At 34.2% G+C, this 19,404-nt stretch overlaps 1 protein-coding gene across 3 annotated transcripts; it reads left to right on the forward strand.

The window, feature by feature from the left end:
* Nucleotides 1–13,839: 13,839 nt before the first annotated feature.
* LOC130946311 (nuclear transport factor 2) lies at nucleotides 13,840–18,754 on the forward strand. Of its 3 annotated transcripts, none has more exons than XM_057874997.1 (9): nucleotides 13,840–14,055; nucleotides 15,184–15,369; nucleotides 15,665–15,962; nucleotides 16,044–16,279; nucleotides 16,367–16,541; nucleotides 16,791–16,912; nucleotides 17,001–17,063; nucleotides 17,822–17,885; nucleotides 17,997–18,745. In XM_057874997.1, the coding sequence occupies exons 2-9, from the start codon at nucleotides 15,184–15,186 to the stop codon at nucleotides 18,248–18,250; spliced, it is 1,398 nt and encodes a 465-aa protein (XP_057730980.1). In that variant the 5' UTR covers nucleotides 13,840–14,055; the 3' UTR covers nucleotides 18,251–18,745. The 3 variants fall into 3 exon arrangements, with proteins under 3 accessions (XP_057730980.1, XP_057730989.1, XP_057730976.1); XM_057875006.1 differs by having other exon boundaries at nucleotides 13,842–14,047; nucleotides 16,062–16,279; nucleotides 17,997–18,754; XM_057874993.1 differs by having other exon boundaries at nucleotides 13,842–14,047; nucleotides 17,997–18,744.
* Nucleotides 18,755–19,404: the final 650 nt, after the last annotated feature.

The following is a 19,404-nucleotide window of genomic DNA, read 5'->3' on the forward strand; positions in this document are numbered from 1 at the left end:
CATCCTGGATTATATATCTTGGAAAAGGGATCACTATTAGCTAGTCTTGAAGAATTACCCATGTAATTAACTTGCTCAAGAGGAGGTTGCTCATAACCAAAGGTTCCAAATTGAGACACTCCACCACTTATGTCAAAAGAAGGATCTTGGGTAGCAACATATAACACTTGCATACCTCCCAAATGTTGAGTGATGGCGTCACTCTGCTGAGACATAGCTTTGTTGTGAGACAAAATAGTATCCAAGACATCCAACTCCATGATACCTTTCTTCAAATTTAAGGCCTCATCACTAGTCTTCATATGCAAAGAACCTCCTGTAGAATTATCCAGAGAGAGCCTCAAAACTAGAGTGATACCATTATAGAAAATCTATATTTATACCCAATCCGCAAAACAGGACATTTTGTATCTATGCCAAGTTTCATAGAGAGATTCTCCCTCAAGCTGTCTGAACATCTGAATGTCAGTCCTCAACTTAGTCAACCTCTGAGGCAAAAAGAATTTAGTTAAGAACTTACTAACCAAATTTTTCCAGGTTGCTATACTTTCCTTAGGTTGTGTCTCAAGCCACTAACTAGCTCGATCCCTTACAGCAAAAGGGAATAATGTCAACATGTAGACGTCAGTGAAAACTCCATTGGTCTTGACTGTATCACATATTCTCATATGAATATATTAAGGTCCTTCTACAGGCTTCCACTGAATTGACAGTTCTACTGAACAAAGAAATGAGTTGAGTCTTCAACTCAAAATTGTTAGCAAGCACAACCGGTGGTACAATACTTCCCAATCAATTCCTGGGATTGGGATTTGTATATGACCCTTGAGTTTTTCTATTGACAAACCCCAATTTGACGGTTTATCTTGTATTGAATTTAGGGGATTTTATCACCTTTTACCCACATTTATTCAATGAAATAGCATGGTTTTATAACTTCTCCTTTAATTGTGCTTAAGAGTGAAAACATACTTTTTAGGTCTTAAAATAGCTAAATCTAATTCTCCTTGATTCCATTAGATGCCTTGATATGTTTGTTAAGTGATTTCAGATTTAGAAGGCAAAGATTGGATCAAGGGAATGAAGAAAGAAGCATGAAAAGTTGGAGAACTCATGAAGAAATGAAAGAACCGGAAAGCTGTCAAGCCGACCTCTTCGCACTTAAACGACCATAACTTGAGCTACAGAGGTCCAAATGATGCGGTTCCAGTTGGGTTATAAAGCTAACATCCGGGGCTTCGAAACGATGTAAGATTTACCATGGTTGCTACACGTATGGTGGCGCGCACGCGTAAAGTACGCGCACGCGCCGCTGCTGCCACCTAGTTCACTTAAAGCAACATGTGGCCAGCGATTTTAGAAGCCTTGTGGGCCCAATCCAACTCATTTCTGATGCTATTTAAGCCAAGGATTGAAGGAAAATCAACATACTTTACATACTTTTCACACTTTAGAACTTTTACCAATTAGTTTTAGTTTAGTTCTAGAAGTTAGTTTCTAGAGAGAGAAGCTCTCACTTCTCTCTAGAATTAGGATTAGGATTAGGATTAGTTCTTAGATCTAGGTTTTAATCTTTGCTTTCTTCTACTTCTACCTTTCCATTCTTTGTTGTTAGATTCATCTTCCTATATTCTTTTCTTGTAATTTCCTTTATATTGTTCTTACATTTTGTTGTAGATCTAGTATTGTTCCTTCTACATTTTCTTTCAATTCAATAAGAGGTAATTCTTAATAATTGTTCTTCTTTGCTTTTCTATTGTTGATCTTTTGCCTTTGTAGTTAGATCTCTCTTTAATTCTTGCAATTTATGTTGTTTACTTTTATTGCCTATTATGTGTTTGTTGAAATGCCTCTTCTAGATATAGTATAGATTTTGTTCCTCTTGGCCTAGGTAGAGTAATTAGTGACACTTGAGTTATCTAATTCCTTTGTTGATTGATAATTGGAGAGATTGCTAATTGGTTTGGAGTGCACTAAAGCTAGTCTTTCCTTGGGAGTTGGCTAGGACTTGTGGCTCAAGTTAATTCATCCACTTGACTTTCCTTTATTTAGTAAGGGTTAACTAAGTGGTAGCAATGAACAATTCTCATCACAATTGAGGAGGATAACTAGGATAGAACTTCTAGTTCTCATACCTTGCCAAGAGCCTTTTATAGTTGTTAGTTTATTTTCATTGTCATTTACTTTCATGTCTCTTATCCCAAAACCCCAAAACAACTCAAACCAATAACAAGACACTCTATTGTAATTCCTAGGGAGAACGACCCGAGGTTTGAATACTTCGGTTTATAAATTTTAGGGGTTTGTACTAGTGACAAACAACTTTTTGTATGAAAGGATTATTGATTGGTTTAGAAACTATACTTGCAACGAGAATTCATTTATGAAATTCTATACTGTCAAAAATCCAATCGTCAACTATCGGCAGGGCATTGTTAGGGTTATTGACCACAAGATTCTTAGTATTATCAGTCATACTGCGTTCAGCTTCCTCCTCAGACTCGTCCCCGAAGATCTTTTGAACTTTCTGAGCTCTAGCTTATTTTCTCTACTTTTGAAAAGTTCTTTCAATCTCAAGGTCATATAGAAGAGGTTCTTTATCCCTGTTTCTCTGCATAAACAACAAGCAACAAGGAAAAGTGGGATTTTCAACATCACAATGAAGAGAACCCCAGTAAAGCGCATGAAAACAAAAGAGAAATAAACAAGAAACAGAAGTGACAAATATTGAGAAGCAATGGAGATAAAAATAAGAATAAAAATAGCAACTAAAACAAAATTAAAAAAATGGTCTAATATAGGTAACTAATCAACTGGTAGTTGGTAGTCACAGTTAATCCCCGCTAATAGCGCCAAAAACTTGGTGCATATTTTCAAACCATAAGTTACCGGCAAGTATACCGGGTCGTACTAAGTAATAAACTCAGGTGAGTGAATATCAATCCCACAAAAATTAATGGACTAAACAAGCAATTATTGATTAGTTGTTCTAGTTAGACAAGTTGAAATGTGGGTTGTGAAGATCAAATAGCATAAGAAGCAATAAACTAAGAAAAGCAAATAGTAAATGATTGAGAAAATGGTATGAGAATAAAGTTAAGGCTTTGGAGGTGTTTAAATATCAGGATTAACATTCAATGTCAACTACCTTAATCATGCAATGGGTTAGTTTATGGCAAACCCCAAGTGATTAAATTCATATTCTCAGGCAATTCAATCTTCTCCAATCCAACCAACCGTCAATTCCTTGATCAATCAATTGTATTAGAGGGTTAAGTCCAATTTCTGATTTAAAAGCCACACAAACCCTAAGAATCCAAGAATGATGCATTTATATATCATGTACCACATTAAAACCAGATAATTAAGAATTTGTGAGAACGTGGTTTCAACCTTTAATTCTAATGATATAGCTTTTCCAAGATTCAATAGAATTCAAGTTAGATTAGAGTTATTTTCTAATACTCACTAATCCGTAGGATGAAGAACGAAACCAATTCTTAAACAATAATCAATGCATTAATCAGTAGTAGAAGAACATATAATTATTAATCCATCAAAATAAATAGAGCTCCTAACCTTAACAACAGAGGTTTAGTTGCTCATGGTGTGTAGAAAGCCCTAGTAGAGAAAAGTGAAAAAGTACGGAATAAAAATTAGGAGAAAAGAAGCTTCCACGTGGGCGGATCTCAATTCTATTTATAGTCCTAATTAAAAATTGATTTGAAATTTAAATAAAATCCTAACAAATCTTTTCTAATTATTATTTAATTTGAAATTAAATCATTATGCCTCCCGTTGATTCCTTGCACACATGTGGTCTCCATTGTGGAATACGCTAGTGCCGGTGGCTGGGCGTTTGGCACTGACCAAACAGAATTATTTGCATGCAACAAAATAGTCTCAGCGCTAAATGGAGGTGGCTGGGCATTTATTGCTAGGTGCCCAAAAGCCCAAGCAGGAATTACGAAGCTCCCAGCACTAAACGCCAGGTCGTGGCATTTAGCGCCACCTGTCCAGAGGAGAAATGCCTCGTTTAAGCTCTTGCAATCATGTGTACGCGTAGCACATGCGTATGCATGACCTCCCTTGCTGCTCTAGTGATGCGTACGCATGCATGATGTGTCCGCATGAGGCTCCTTTTCTTTTTCATGCCCTTTTCACTAATTCTTTATCTAAATACTACCTGAAATCAATCAAAAGCCACAAAAACTCAAAGTAAAATTCAATGGAGCATAATCCACTAAAATCATCTAATAAATCAACAGAATACCATATAAATCACATAGAAAAGACACCAATGATGCTCATGCATCAGTTTCAGATTTTAAAACTTGTCAAAAGAGACTTAGTTAGAGATCTTCCTAAAATTTGTTTTGACAAAGACATCACTTGTGATGCTTGTCAAATGGGCAAACAAAACTAAAAACTCTTTTAAACCCAAGGAAGATGTTTCAACTAAGAGACCATTGAAATTGCTACATATTAATCTTTTTTGTCCTACTAGAATTCAAAACTTAGGAGGTAAACATTATGGCTTAGTTGTGGTTTATGATTACACTAGATTTGGTTGGGTTCTATTCTTAACTCACAAGAATGATGCATTTTCAGCCTTTGATATTTGATGCAAAAAGATTCAAAAAGAAAAAGATTTGAAAATTATTTTCATAAGAAGTGATCACGAAAAAAAATTTAAAAACCAAGATTTTGAATAATTTTGTGATGAATTTGGAATATCACGTAATTTCTCTTGTCCTAGAATACCTCAACAAAATAAAGTTGTTGAAAGGAGAAATAGAAGCCTTCAAGAAATAGCTCGAGCCATGCTTTGTGAAATTGATGTACCTAACTTTTTTTGGGCTAAAACTATGAATACAACTTGTTATATTAACCATCATTCGAAAGTTTTTAAAGAAAAACCTCTATGAGCTATGGAAAGGAACTCCTTAAAATCTCAAGTACTTTCATATTTTTTTATGTAAATAATTTGTTTTGAACATAAAAGATAATTTAAAAAAATTTGATCCAAAATCATATGAATGTACATTTGTAGGTTACTCAACCACTAGAAAAGCCTATAAAGTATACCTTAAAGAACATAGGATCATTAAAGAAACTATACATATTACTTTTTATGAATCTAACTCTATTTCAAGTGTTGTAGAAGATAATAATGCAGAAAATCAAGTTGAACAGAACCTGAGTGAAACCCAAGTTCAAGACAAATCAAAATCCTTGAAAGAAGTCCCTGACTCTGATTCTGCAAAACAAATTGCAGGAGACAAATCTGTTTTGTCTCCTATCATAGTGGAAGATTCTGCAAATCTCAACAGTCTTGAACCAAATCAGACCGGATCTGCTCTAGCATCACCTAAAGAATGAAAGTTCTTGAAGAACTATCCACAAGAATTTATAATAGGAGATCCATCACAATGAGTTACTACAAGATCGTCAACTAGAAGAAGTATGGAACAAAATGGTCTTACCCTTATCTCTCAAATAGAATCTCAAAATGTGAAAGAAGCCCTTGATGACCCATCATAGATTAAAGCAATAGAAGAAGAAATAATCCAATTTGAGAAAAATAAAGTTTGGACATTAGTGCCAAGCTCAAATGGGAAGAAGGTAATGGAAACCAAATGGATCTTTCGGAACGAATTGGGTGAGGATGGTAGCATTGTAAGAAACAAGGCAAGACTAGTGGCTCGAGGATATGATCAAGAAGAGGGAATTGAATTTGATGAGTCAATTGCTCTGATTGCAAGAATGGAGGCAATAAGATTGTTGTTAGCTTATGCCGCACATAAAAGGTTCAAACTTTTTTGAATGGATGTCAAGTGTGCCTTTTTAAATGGTATTATTGATAGAGAGGTATACATGGCACAACCTCCCGGTTTTAAAAATAAATATTTTCTAAACCATATTTTTAAATTTTTAAAAGCTCTTTATGGTTTGAGACAAGCTCCTAGAGTTTGGTATGAAAGACTGATGAGCGGATATTTTATACACTTTTTGGTAGTGTTTTCATATAGTTTTTTGCATGTTTTATTCACTTTTTGACATGTTTTTATCAATTTTTATTCAAAAATCACATTTCTAGACTTCACTATGGGTTTGTGTATTTTTCTGTAATTTCAGGTATTTTATGGCTGAAATTGAGGAACTTGAGCAAAAATATTATTCAGAGGCTGAGAAAGGACTGTAGATGTTGTTGGATTCTAACCCTCCTGCACTCGAAATAGATTTTATGGAGCTACAGAAGCCTAATTGGTGCGTTCTCAATTGCGTTGGAAAGTAGACATCTTGGGCTTTCCAGAAATGTATAATAGTCCATACTTTGCCCGAGATTTGATGGCCCAAACTAGTGTTAAACGCCAGCCAGAAATCTTTTTCTGGTGTAAAACGCCAGAACTGGCACCAAAACTGGAGTTAAACGCCCAAACTGGCACCAAAGCTGGCGTTTAACTCCAAGAATGGCCTATGTATGTGAAAGCTTCAAAGCTCAGCCCAAACACTTACCAAGTAGACCCCAGAAGTAGATTTATGCACTATCTGTAATTAGTTACTCATTTTTTGTAAACCTAGGTTACTAGTTTAGCATAAAAACTACTTTTAGAGAATCATTTAGGAGGGGGATGACATTTTTTTACATTTTACATTGTATCTTCTATGGCATGAGTCTCTAAATCCCATAGGTGGGGGTGAGGAGCTCTGCTGTGTTTCAATGAATTAATGCAATTACTATTATTTTCTATTCAATCACGCTTGCTTCCGTTCTAAGATACTCACTCGTACTTCAATAGGATAAATGTGATGATCCGTGACAATCATCATCATTCTCAAACTTATGAACGCGTGCTTGACAACCACTTTCGTTCTATCTGAGCTCAACGTAGTCATTGGGTGACAGCTTGAGTGTGTATCTCTTGGGTTTCTAATCCACGAGTTTGACTTGCCTTTCCTGACAATAGAACATTCGAATCCGTGAGACTAGAACCTTCGTGGTAGAGGCTAGAACCAATTGGCAGCATTCCTAAGATCCAGAAAGTCTAAACTTTGTCTGTGGTATTCCGAGTAGGGTTTGGGAAGGGATGACTGTGACGAGTTTCAAACTCATGAATGTTGGGCGCAGTGACAGTGTGCAAAAGGATAAAGAGATCCTATTTTGACACAAGTGAGAACCGACACATGATTAGCCGTACAAAAATTGTATCTGGACTATTTTTACTGAGAGGATGGATGGTAGCCATTGATAACGGTGATCCACCAACATACAGCCTGCCATAGAAGGAGCCTTGCGCGTTTGAGAGAGGAAGACAATAGGAAAGCAGAGATTCAGAAGACAGAGCATCTCTGAAACCTCAACCTGTTCTCCTTTACTGAATAACAAGTATCATTCATTTCATGCTCTTTTACTTTTTGCAACAAAATCCTTGTTATCATTAATCTCCTGACTAAGAGTTACAAGATAACCATAGCTTGTTTCAAGTCGGCAATCTCCGTGGGATCGACCTTTATTCACGTAAGGTATTACTTGGACGACCCAGTGCACTTGCTGGTTAGTTATGTGGAGTTGTGAAAACTGTGATCACAATTTCATGCACCAAAGACTTAGCTCTTTCTTATTGAAAAATAGTTTTCAAAGAGGTACCACGGATACAACTCTTTTTATTAAAGAATTTAATGATCATTTTATTCTAGTTCAAGTTTATGTGGATGATATTGTGTTTGTCTCGGTTAATGAAGCCTTGTGTGCTGATTTTGGAAACTTAATGACTAGTGAGTTTGATATGAGTATGATGGGAGAACTCACATTCTTCCCAGGACTCCAAATCAAACAAACTCCTAATGACATTTTTGTATACCAAGGTAAATATGTCAAAGAGTTGGTAAAGAAATTTGGTTTAGAAAATTTCAAACCAATGAGTACACAAATGCATCCAAAATCTAAACTTGAAAAGGATGAAAATGGCAAAGATGTGGATGAGACAAGGTATAGAGGAATGATCGAATGTCTTATGTATTTAACCTCTTTTAGACTGGACATAGTTCTTAGTGTTGGAATCTGTTCTAGATTCCAATCACTCTCAAAAGAATCCCATCTTTTAGCTGTTAAGAGAATCATTAGATATATAAATGGCACCTTTGATTTTTGTCTTTGGTATCCTAAATCTGATGAGTTTTGTATAGTGGGTTATTACAATGCAGATTTTGCTTGTGACCGAATTGATAGAAGGAGCAACTAAGGGATTTGTTGCTTTCTTGGACAGTCACTAAATCTGTAGTTCAGCAAGAAATAAACTACTATTGCATTGTCCATAGCCAAGGCTAAATACATAGCCACTTTCTCTTATTGTTCTTAATTATTGTAGTTTAAAACTTAACTTGTAGATTACAAATTATAAATCAATAGTATTTTCTTATTGTGTGATAATATGAGTGTAATAAATATTTTAAAAAACCTGTTCTACATTCGAGAACCAAACACATTGAAGTTAGATTTTATTCTATAAGAAAACATGTATAAAAAGGAACCATTGACATTCAATTTATAAAATATGAATATCAACTTGTTGATATATTTACAAAACTACTGTCTGAACTCTGAAGATAGATTTTGCAAGTTAAGAATTGCCTTGGGTATTATTTATGCTGATTCATTGAATTAATTTAATTTTTTGTGTTCTCTCGTGATTTTGTCTCTCAGGTCGACATGAGACAAAACTGGATAGATAATGAATTCCTCTAAGTTCTCTGGATATAAGGTTGAGTGTTGGCACTTTTAAATTAATTTGGATCAAAACTGAATCTTTGATGGTCCATTATATTTCTTAACACCACTATTGGGACCAAAAGGAGAAGTTATATTTTAAAATGTGGGCTTCATTGTTTGCTTTAATCATAAATTAAAATTATTTGATTTTAGGATTTCTCATTAAGTCAAATCAAATTCAGTTTTTCAAAAAATTTTGACTTGCCTTTTCAATTGCTTGCTTGCATATCTTTTTAAAATTAATTTTTTGAAACACCTTTTTATATTATTTAAATATCTTATTGTGGTTTCAAAAATCAAGTATTTATAGCAGTTACACCTTATGAACTGTTCATCTTCTCTTCCAACTTTTCTTCATTCTCAAAACTGCAGTTATTGCTCTTTTATAAAGATGAGAAAGAAGGTAGCTACACGAAAAGGCACTAGCACTTATTGTGCTCCTAGAAAACGTCTACTAAAGGGTTAAGCTCACACCCACATCCACATACACTCCCATTTTTATTTGCATTCCTCTCTCATTTTAGAGACTATGGTTATGACGAAGACTACACCTCGCCATCTATCAACGGCACCAGTAGAGACTAGGACATCCAAGGCAAATGCCGCCAAGGGAAAGAGACCAATAACTAAAGAAGGACCCCCAATGTCTCCACCTACTCATTCTTTGTCTTGTCCTCAAAGACACTCTGTACCTTCTAGTCGACCTTCCAAAAGTAATCGAAGAACCTTTCTCAATTCTGTAAAAGAATATGAAAATCTTGATCTGTATGTTTTAAATCACATTATGGTAACCTTTCATATTCTCACTATGATCCTCTTTGTTTCTCATTTAGTATGAACTTTGAATTTCATAGAGCTATTATTTCTAAAAGACCTTTGTGTTCAACATATGTGATTGACTTAAAGGCTTTAGCTAAAAAAGGGATAAACTTTGTTAAAAATATCATTCATCTGAATTGAAAATAATTGTTTGAAATTCAAAAACCTGTTCCTGATTTAGTTAGAGAATTTTATGCCAATATATTCATGAAGAATCTATTCATTCTTATGTTAATGGCCGTGAAATATATTTAAACAAAAAATTAATTGGTGAAGCCCTAGATTATTATGATGTTGGTATCAATGCTTACATCACTGGAAAGTGGGACAATAATCTGAGTATTTTATACAAAGATATTTTGACCAATATTTGTGAGAACGTTTCTCTCACCCTAACCATAGAGCTTTAGGCCATATTAAAGCCTAGTTCCACTGTGTCATTACCCATATTCTCTTGCCACAAAGCAGTTCATATCAACGAGTTACTCTCTTTGACACCTTGATTCTCTATGCCATTATCAACAAAACTAAAATTTATTTTGCATATCTTATAATGTGTTATGTGTATGATTGCATCAAAAGTGATAAAAATATGTCATTACCATATGGTATATTTTTACTTATTTCTTTGAATACTTTGGTGTTGATCTGAATAATGAGACCCAAGAGAATATAATTTTATCTCTAAAAGATGGTGGAGCAGTCAAACAACAAAGAAAAAAGGGACTAAAGCTGCTAGAGATATGGTTATGGAAGAAGGAGAAGATAAAAGTATCCCTCCTCCATTTGTTGCTGGTACTTCAGCTTTCAACAAGTACTTTGGTGATATTGTCAAATATGTATTATAAGAATTTGTAAATCTCATAAAGCTCATGATCAACTTAAGTCAATAAGTTAGGAGACTTGCAATTCAAAATGAAAATTCATTGAGAAAGTCCCAAAACTGAGTTGAGATACTTTTGAAGTACATTAAATCATTGGAAGATGATCAAATGATGTACGAGCAAGAAGAAAAAGATATATTAGGAAATGAGGATGAGGGATCTGATGTCTAGCTCCTTGTTGATGTTGCTAATTTTAAAACAAATGCTTTCTGATGTTTAATTTTTAGTCTTTGAATATTTTTAATTCACTAGATGACTGTAATAATGATTTATAGACATTTAACTCTGAACTTATTAAACTGTTAATTTGCTTTGATGCCTAATAACTTTTGTATAGGAAATACTACACCTCCTTAATAACAAAAAGAAGAGTAAGTTAAAAAATAAAGTGTTAGGTAGTTTGAATGTTTAAATCATGAATAGTTGGTACTAAGGTTCTTTGCATGAATTATTTGTGAATGATTTGGCATTAATTGATTGAGGCTGCTGTTTTGAAAATATTGAATGATTGTGACTTTGATTATGAAATTTGATTAAAATGCTTTTGATCACTATTCTGATTGGTACTTGCTTTATGATTGGTTGATGCTAAATGGTAATTTTTTGAAGATTGATAGCTTATAAAATTTTCTAAAAAATAAGGCATCGGATTAGTTCAAAAGAAATAGCAGTCTAAATTGTTTTGGATAATTATTTATAAGTATATTTCTGCATAGAAACTATTATCACAGGTTTAAAAAAAGCTCGCATTTAGAAAAAACCAACAGAATGAAAGAAAGGGGGAGTTCAATTTGAAGATTGAATCATCAAAAGAAAAAATTATTAAACTCTTCTCATTTTTTTTATTTACAATTCATTTTATAATGTTTGTCATCAAAGGAGAGATCGAGTTTAAAGAAATAATAACAAATTTAGTGATGATTACTAAATATTACTATTGGGTTAAAAATCTAATTATGTGTGTAATTAAGTTTGTTTATTGTGCAGTAATTTACAGAAATCAAACAGGCCTAATAACAAGCAAATAAGGTCCAATGATGGTCCAAACCCATGATCAAAGAAATAAGCTCATTTACTCGTTTATGGCCCATGGAAATGGTTGCTATCAAAGGAAGGAAGCCTCACTTCCATTTGAACTAAAACTAAAATAACATAACTCATTTTTTTTATTTTCTATTACACACGTGAAGAAGTCACAAAAGAAAGAAATAAAAAGAAAGACTAATTATGGTTTAAATCAAAGAAAAAAAAGGTGAATTACCAAATCTAAACAAGTCAAAAGCTAGGATTCAGAAGCTAAGATCAAATCAAGAGATAAATCATAAAATCTTTTCCATCTTGGTACTTTATTGGTAACTTGTTGAGAATGCTCTCCTCCTACAAGCACCGAACTGAAAATTTGAAGAAGTTAGAGGCTATAAAACTCTACTGCAAATCAAGGGTCAAGAATAAAACTTGAAGTCAAAGCATTGATGAATAACTCAGATCCTTGAAGAAGATTGAAAAATGATGAAAGAGAAGTAGCTGGATATAGATGCATGTAAGCTTTAATCACGGTCACAGTTCTATCTCTCTTTTGCGTTGCTGCTGCTGTATCAGGAAAAGAATAAGTCAACTGTTCAAGTCAAATTTCAAGTGTTAGAATCTTTACTCCTCTATTAAAAGGGTAAACGGTCAGAGATTGATTTAAAGAGTGAGAACAGAAGTTTGGATCTTCATAGCTTTCAAGCTAACCCTTCTTCTCCTTCATGAGTTTATATTAAATTTTTTATTTTTTATTTTTTATTTTTAATGAAAAAAGGTATTAAGTGAGGTATCAGTGAAAGCTATTGAGAGAAAAGACAAAGAGATTTATCTAGTAAAAGCCAAAAAATTATGTCAAACCTTTTTGTATATTTTTCTGTTTTGTACATATGATCCTGATGGGATTCTCTTACTAAATTGGGTGAGAACTTAGTAGTTGCAAGTCTAGGGAGTGAACCTAGCCAAATCTAACTTGGGTAGAAGCTGTGTTTGTCTCAAATAGGATTGGGTTGAATTCTAGAAAAATTGGTGTTTGTAATCTTTGTGAAAGATAGTGAAAATTTCTCTATTATTGTGGGAGAGACTGGATATAGGTCACATTGCATATGGTGGCTGAAGCAAGATACATGACTGTGTGATTTTTTTTCTCTACTCTTCTTCTATTTCACTTCGTTAAGAGATAAAATAAAAGTATTTTCTGCATTGTATATTTCTCAGAAGTCAGAGCTATCCAAATATAAAGAATTGCTCTGTTCCAGAATGTATTGTGAATAGACAAAATAAAACTGTCTCCTAAATTTCAACTTAATAGACGCATCAACAACTAGGTTCCTATTTCGTCAGAAGCAAAAAGCAATAAGAGGTTAAAAAAGGAGGCCATATATTCAACCTCCTTTTTCTAGGCCATTTACAAACCTTCATAAAGTATACAAAATTGAGTAATATTTTAGTATCCTACTTGGTTTAAGATAAATGTGGATATGAAATAAGAATATTTACTAAAATATTTTTAGTTATTCCATTTTCAAAAATTTTAATCTTTTATATTCGCACTTTTTAAAAGAACTGAAAAAAATTAAAATTTTGTATTTTAAAACTAAAATTTTAATTTAATATTTGATCACCAAATATAATACTAAATCTTAGTTTTTCAATCTCAATTTTAATCTTTAAAAATAATAATATAAAAAAATAATTTTGATATATATAAAAAAATTAGCTTATCTAAAATATTTGTCAACTTAAGCTCATAATTTGTCATAAATTTTATTAGTAATTTTTTATATAAAATTAATGTTAGAGATAATATAAATTTACTCTTAAAATATTCGTATAAAATATATATTAAATTATAAAATATACATTACAAATATAGTAGCATTTTTTTAATCTTATCACTAATATTTGTTAGAGATGAACTCCATTCCAATTTAAATTATTACCATTTAACTATATTTCATTTAAATTGAATTGATTAAGTGATTTTAATTGGATTTATTGTAAGAAAAATTCAACCTTCCAGTACAACAGAGTACAAAATTTTTACTCTTCTCCGTATTGTATTAAGGATTTTCCTCGTTGCAATTTAAAATTTGTACACTTCTGTTGGTTGTTAGCACCTCTATTTTCAACTTTCAAACATGTAGGAGAAATTAAATACAAGAAATCGTCGTATTATACTTTCTACTATTCTATTATAATTCTCTTTTTTATTACTCGAATTAAGATATTTTTACTTAGTAATAATTGTAAGAATTTCATATGTTTAATAAATAAAAAATAAACTATTTATCAACAGAAAATAAAAAGAAAAAGGAAAAGGGCAACAGCGGGAGTCATCGTCTACTGTGAATTGTGAATTTGTGATCTCCAAAGTCCAAACACAAACACATCAACCTCCGAATCTTTGCGCTCTTTCTCACACTCTCTCGCTCTCTCTCTCTCTCTCTCTCTCTCTCTCACACACACTCAGAAGACTTTGCACTCTTCTGTTGTCTCTCTCTCTCTCTTCGCCGTCAGTTTGTGAATCGGGTTTTCAACCCAGCAGGTACGCACGTGCGTCTTCTCTCTCTCTCTCTCTCTCTCTCTCTCTCCCCAAGATGTGTGCTTGTTCTCCGATACGCTACTTTCCCTTTCTCTCTTCTTCGTTTTCCACTCTGCTCTCTGCTTCCTTTCTGATCTCTCCAATTTTCTCTCTTTTACCTCTCTCCCTTTCAGGTTTTCTGATTTCCACCTCACAAATCACAATGTTTTCCTACTTCCAATTTTTTATTCTTACCGCCATATTTAATCCGATTTAGGCTATGATCCCGTTTAAGTGTTTTTAATTAAAAAAAAATTGCATAAAATTCAGTATTTCCTTTTTTTTTTCGGTTTGATGCGTTCTATATGGTATGGTATGGAATATCGATCCTACTTTGACATTGATATTCCCTTACTCTACTTGTGTTGTCAGATTAGGTTGTTTGTTTTAGCATTCAGCTTTAATTAATAGTTAGATTAGATTATACTTAAACTGGGAAGTAGGGACTGTGCAGTAATTTTAACATTCTGGGAATCTAATTCTTTCAAACACATAGTAGTTGGCTTATCTCCTTCATGTAGAATTGATGCTGTTCTAGCTCATTATTCCTAATTTGTTTTAGGGTTCGTTTGCAAGTTGGGATTGTTGTTTATCTCATTAGTTATTTGCTATAGGGTGCATCTGTTAGTTGAGATCTAAAAGGGAATGGAAGGGATGAGAATGGCTTTATGAGTAGAATGGATTCCATTACCTCACTTACACTCTAAAATGACAATTGACAAACGCACCCTTAGGGTATCGTGATAGTCACACAAGCAAGCAGTGTGACTGGGATAGTTAGCCATTTCGAAGTTTCATTTGTGCATATCTCCCTGGTTTCCACACTCTATTCGTGTTGCGTTCTATAGGTTGGATCTTATCCGATGCTTCACGGCTGTTTTTAATCTAATTTATGTATACGGATGCTGCATCGTTGATTTGTTCTTTTCCATGACATACAATTTTGTTCATCTATGCAATTTCTTTGATGATTTGTGATGGGGCCAATGTGGAGCATGGCATCAAACTGAGATGATTTCTCGGTTAATGATATCTGCAACTAAAAATTATCCTGCTTAATGGATTTATTCTGCTTTGCCTTATTGTAAATTCTTCTGCAGATGGCAATGCAGGAAGCAAGCCCTGCCACCGCTCCTAGTGCCCAAGTTGTCGGCAATGCATTTGTGGAGCAATACTATCACATTCTACACCAATCCCCAAATTTGGTGCACAGATTTTACCAGGACTCAAGTTTCTTAAGCCGTTCAGACAACGATGGCCAGATGACAACTGTGACTACTATGCAAGTAAGTCTACCAGGAACAGGATATGCATAATATAGTTTTACAGGAAAAATTTCTCAAACTTATTGGTATATTTAACTAAATACTTCAGCGATCAGATAACATCCATACTCCCTTGATATGATGCATAGTTACTTTAACATTCGTGCTCCTTAAGAAGCTGGCTGTTAATGATTTGGTTAATAAAATTTTCTTATTGGACTACACTTTGTGGCCTTGACATCTTGTAATTATTAGTAATGTGTAGTTTCAGTTTTTCTACTTTTCATTAATCAAAATTCAATTACTGTTGGATCAGGCAATCAATGAAAAGATACTTTCCTTGAATTATGAAGATTATACAGCAGAAATAAAAACTGCTGATGCTCAGGAGTCATATGAGAAAGGTGTGATAGTTTTAGTAACTGGATGCTTAACTGGGAAGGATAATGTGAAAAGGAAGTTCTCACAGACATTCTTTCTGGCACCACAAGATAAGGGGTATTATGTCTTAAATGACGTCTTTAGGTATGTTGAGGAGAATGACACACTGCAGTCATCAAATCCCGACTCCACTGTCAATGAAAAAGCTGAGGCAGTGGCCATGCCGGAAGCAGGTCAGCATGGCTAATCTCTGTAACATATTCCCAACAGTTATTTATCTTGACAATATTTAATTGATGCTTACATGTTTCTAGATAATATACATGCTCCAGAACATCTTGTGACCAACCCTGCAATAACAGCAGAGAGTGAAAACCTTAATAATGGAGCTGAAGGTTATAATCCAGAGGACAATGAGGAAGAAGGATCAGTTATTGATGAAGAGGTTGCTGAACCCTCTGCAGATTTAAGTCAGAATGTTGCGATTCATGATTCAACTTCTGCAGTCCAGGATGATGCACCGAAGAAGTCATATTCATATGCATCAATTGTTAGTTTACTTTCATATATTTTCATATTTTCTTTTTCTCCTCCAGTTTTTACATTCCGTAACATAATGAATTTTATTTACATGAAGGTAATGAAAAGTAACACAGCATCTGGTCCTGTATATGTTCCCAGCCGAACTGTAAGAGCAGTACCTGCTAAATCCAGTGAACAATGGCCTACTACTACCAAACCAACTCCAGTACCAGAGGCATTAGCTCCTAGTAATGACAATGCTCCTGGGAGTAGTGATGTTCATGAGGAAGGTATATATTGAAACTTCTTGATATGGCTAACAGCCACTATCTTTTCTCAGACTAGTTAGCTGTGATATAGACTCATATTCCTCCTTGACATATTTGTTTCATCTAGTTCTGACTTGTGAATTGTAAGAGATTAAACATATGTAACTATGTAAGGAGGCTAAAATAAGTTGGAGTTTATTACTTCATATATACTCTGGCCTTAAATTATAGGTTGGAAATCGATTGAATTGCCTTTTTTACTTTTAACAGCTGAAGGTCATTCCATATACATACGGAATTTGCCATTTAATGCAACTGTTGAACAACTTGAGGAGGTCTTTAAGAAATTTGGTCCTATTAAGCATGGTGGAATCCAAGTTAGAAGTAGTAAGGTCTGTGAATACTTCATAAACCTCCAAATGATTTATGGGTTTTCTGAGTAAAGCTTATAGGATAGCTTTTACTTTTGGCTCCTTGCAGCATGGCTTCTGTTTCGGCTTTGTTGAATTTGAGGAAATGACTTCCATGAATAGCGCACTTGAGGTACGTGTTGAACTGTTGATTTTATTGCTCCTCACTGTTGTTTCTTTATCATGACATGAAATAAAAAGATGGACAACCATAATATCAACATAACATTTGAAATACTCAGTAGATGATAGTGGTATTGATCACCATTAGCTTTTCAGTTTTTTCTGTAATTCCTGAGTTCTAGCTTTTAATATAGCAATTGTGGGCTGCAACATTCTGGAAATGAATGTTTTCTGCATCTTCAGCACATAAGAAATTGCGTATGCTTGTAAAATGCTTGCCTTTATGGATATCCACTTGAACTGATGTAAATGCATTTTGGAAATGGATTTGGATATCTATTATATGGGTAAACTTGTTTAGTTCCTCTGGGTAGCATTTTGAAGGTGTAAACGTGTGATATTTGTGTGAAGTATATGAATTGATCTAATGGTTGGAAAGAGAAGATTTATGTGAATAAGATATCTTCATTTCTAATTAAAATGTCATACGATAACACTGTTTCCTCTGCATTTCACTAATGTTTCTCTGCAAAGGTATTGCTCACTTGATTCAGTTTTGAAAGATAATATAATAATATAACTGATTATAGTAGACATGTCTCTTGAGTTCTGATCTGCACTCTGCAACGGAAGAATTACCACTTATACAGGTTGCTTTGTGGTATTTTCATGATACTGCAGTACTGCACGTACCTAGCAGTGCATATCATGTGACCTATTAATAATCTATATTATTCATTTAATATGTTTTGTCAAAATTAATTTCAGGCTTCACCTATCACCGTTGGTGATCGACAAGCTGTTATTGAGGAGAAGAGAACTACTACAAGAGGTATGTTGGTATATATTCATTATTACTTCTACTTTGAACAAAACATCGTAGCCAAGTTTATCAGAGGTTGATTATTCTCCCTTTTCCTCCTTCATTTTGTCCTTATTCTAGTTAGTGGTAGTGGAAGAGGAAGGTTTCCCTCCGGAAGAGGTGGGTTCAGAAGTGACAGTTTCAGGGGGCGTGCGAAATTTGGTGGCGGAAGAGGTTATGGCAGAAATGAGTTCAGAAACCAAGGAGAGTTCACAACGCGACCTAAGGGTCCAGCTGGACAAAAGGGAGATGGTTCTCAACGGGCCAGTCAAAATGGAAGTGGGCGGGGTGGACGGCAAGGTGTTGGCAACCGAAGTACTGCACCATCAACTTGAGCATGAGGTATTCATAGTTTAATGGGAAATTTGGGGGTGGGGGGGGGGGGGGGGAATTTTTTCATAGGAGGAAGGCAAACTCCTATTTCTTTTCCACTTGTTTAGGCAGAATTTGAGGTTTACAACTTGAATTGTTGCAATCATTTAATGGATTAGTGGGTTGATCTGCCCATGCAGGAGTGTTTTGACACAATCATGTATTCCTTTTTTTTCTCCATAACGATGCACTTTGCCTTATGCTATTTTTCTAAGCCATATTGAGCATGAGTGTTCCACCTATTACAGTTATTTAGCATGGATATTTGTGTGGAATTTTCTTATGTAAATTGGGAACCTGTTCATGAACACAACATTTTCACCTCTGGTGATTGCAGGAGAACTTTTCCAGGTTATATTTTTCTGCTTTCTGTTGAACTAGTAGTACTGTAATGGGTTGTATTAACACCCGAGATTTTGCGAGTTAGCAAACATTGGAGACAAAATCTTCTGCAGATGATAAAGAATTTAATTTAATGTTCCAAACGAACTTCTCTTGGCGAAAAATGAGAATGTTATATAGTAAATAGAGATGGTTGATTTAAGTCATAGAACGTTAAAGGAGGTTTGGATGTTCCAATAATAAGTTTTTAAGAAACTCGTTCTTGTTTTGAACAGAACAACGAAATTAGTAAAAATGACAAATAGGTGTCTGATTTTTTAAAATTTTGACAAATAAGTCCCTCACAAATTTTAATTATAAATATATCCCTGATGTTTGCAAATGGCAGACAAATACGTTCCTCCATCTATTTGCCTCTCTTAAAGCAAATCGAGATAGTTGAGCTGGCGTCCATGTGTTCATTATGGAATTATGTGTCTGTTACGGTGTTAAAGTTTAATCTTTTCAGAAAAGTTAGAAGATAACTATATCTCTGTGCTCCTAAAATGGTGCTGTTTTGAGAGCTACCTTAAATTTTCAAATTCTAGTCAAATCCATATCTAACATGGCCCGAAGATGGAGATTCCGTCATCGTCAGCGACTCCCTTCCACTTCATGTGGGTTGGAGAGGTTCTTATGTTGGTGTGGGTTGGAGAGGCTCTTATGTTGGTGTTGCTAGAGGGCTTGCAATGGTGGACGTAGATGTTGTGGATGATCACGTTCGAGACATATTGGA

The sequence above is a fragment of the Arachis stenosperma genome, chromosome 1, assembly GCF_014773155.1.
Source record: "Arachis stenosperma cultivar V10309 chromosome 1, arast.V10309.gnm1.PFL2, whole genome shotgun sequence".
NCBI lineage: Eukaryota > Viridiplantae > Streptophyta > Magnoliopsida > Fabales > Fabaceae > Arachis > Arachis stenosperma.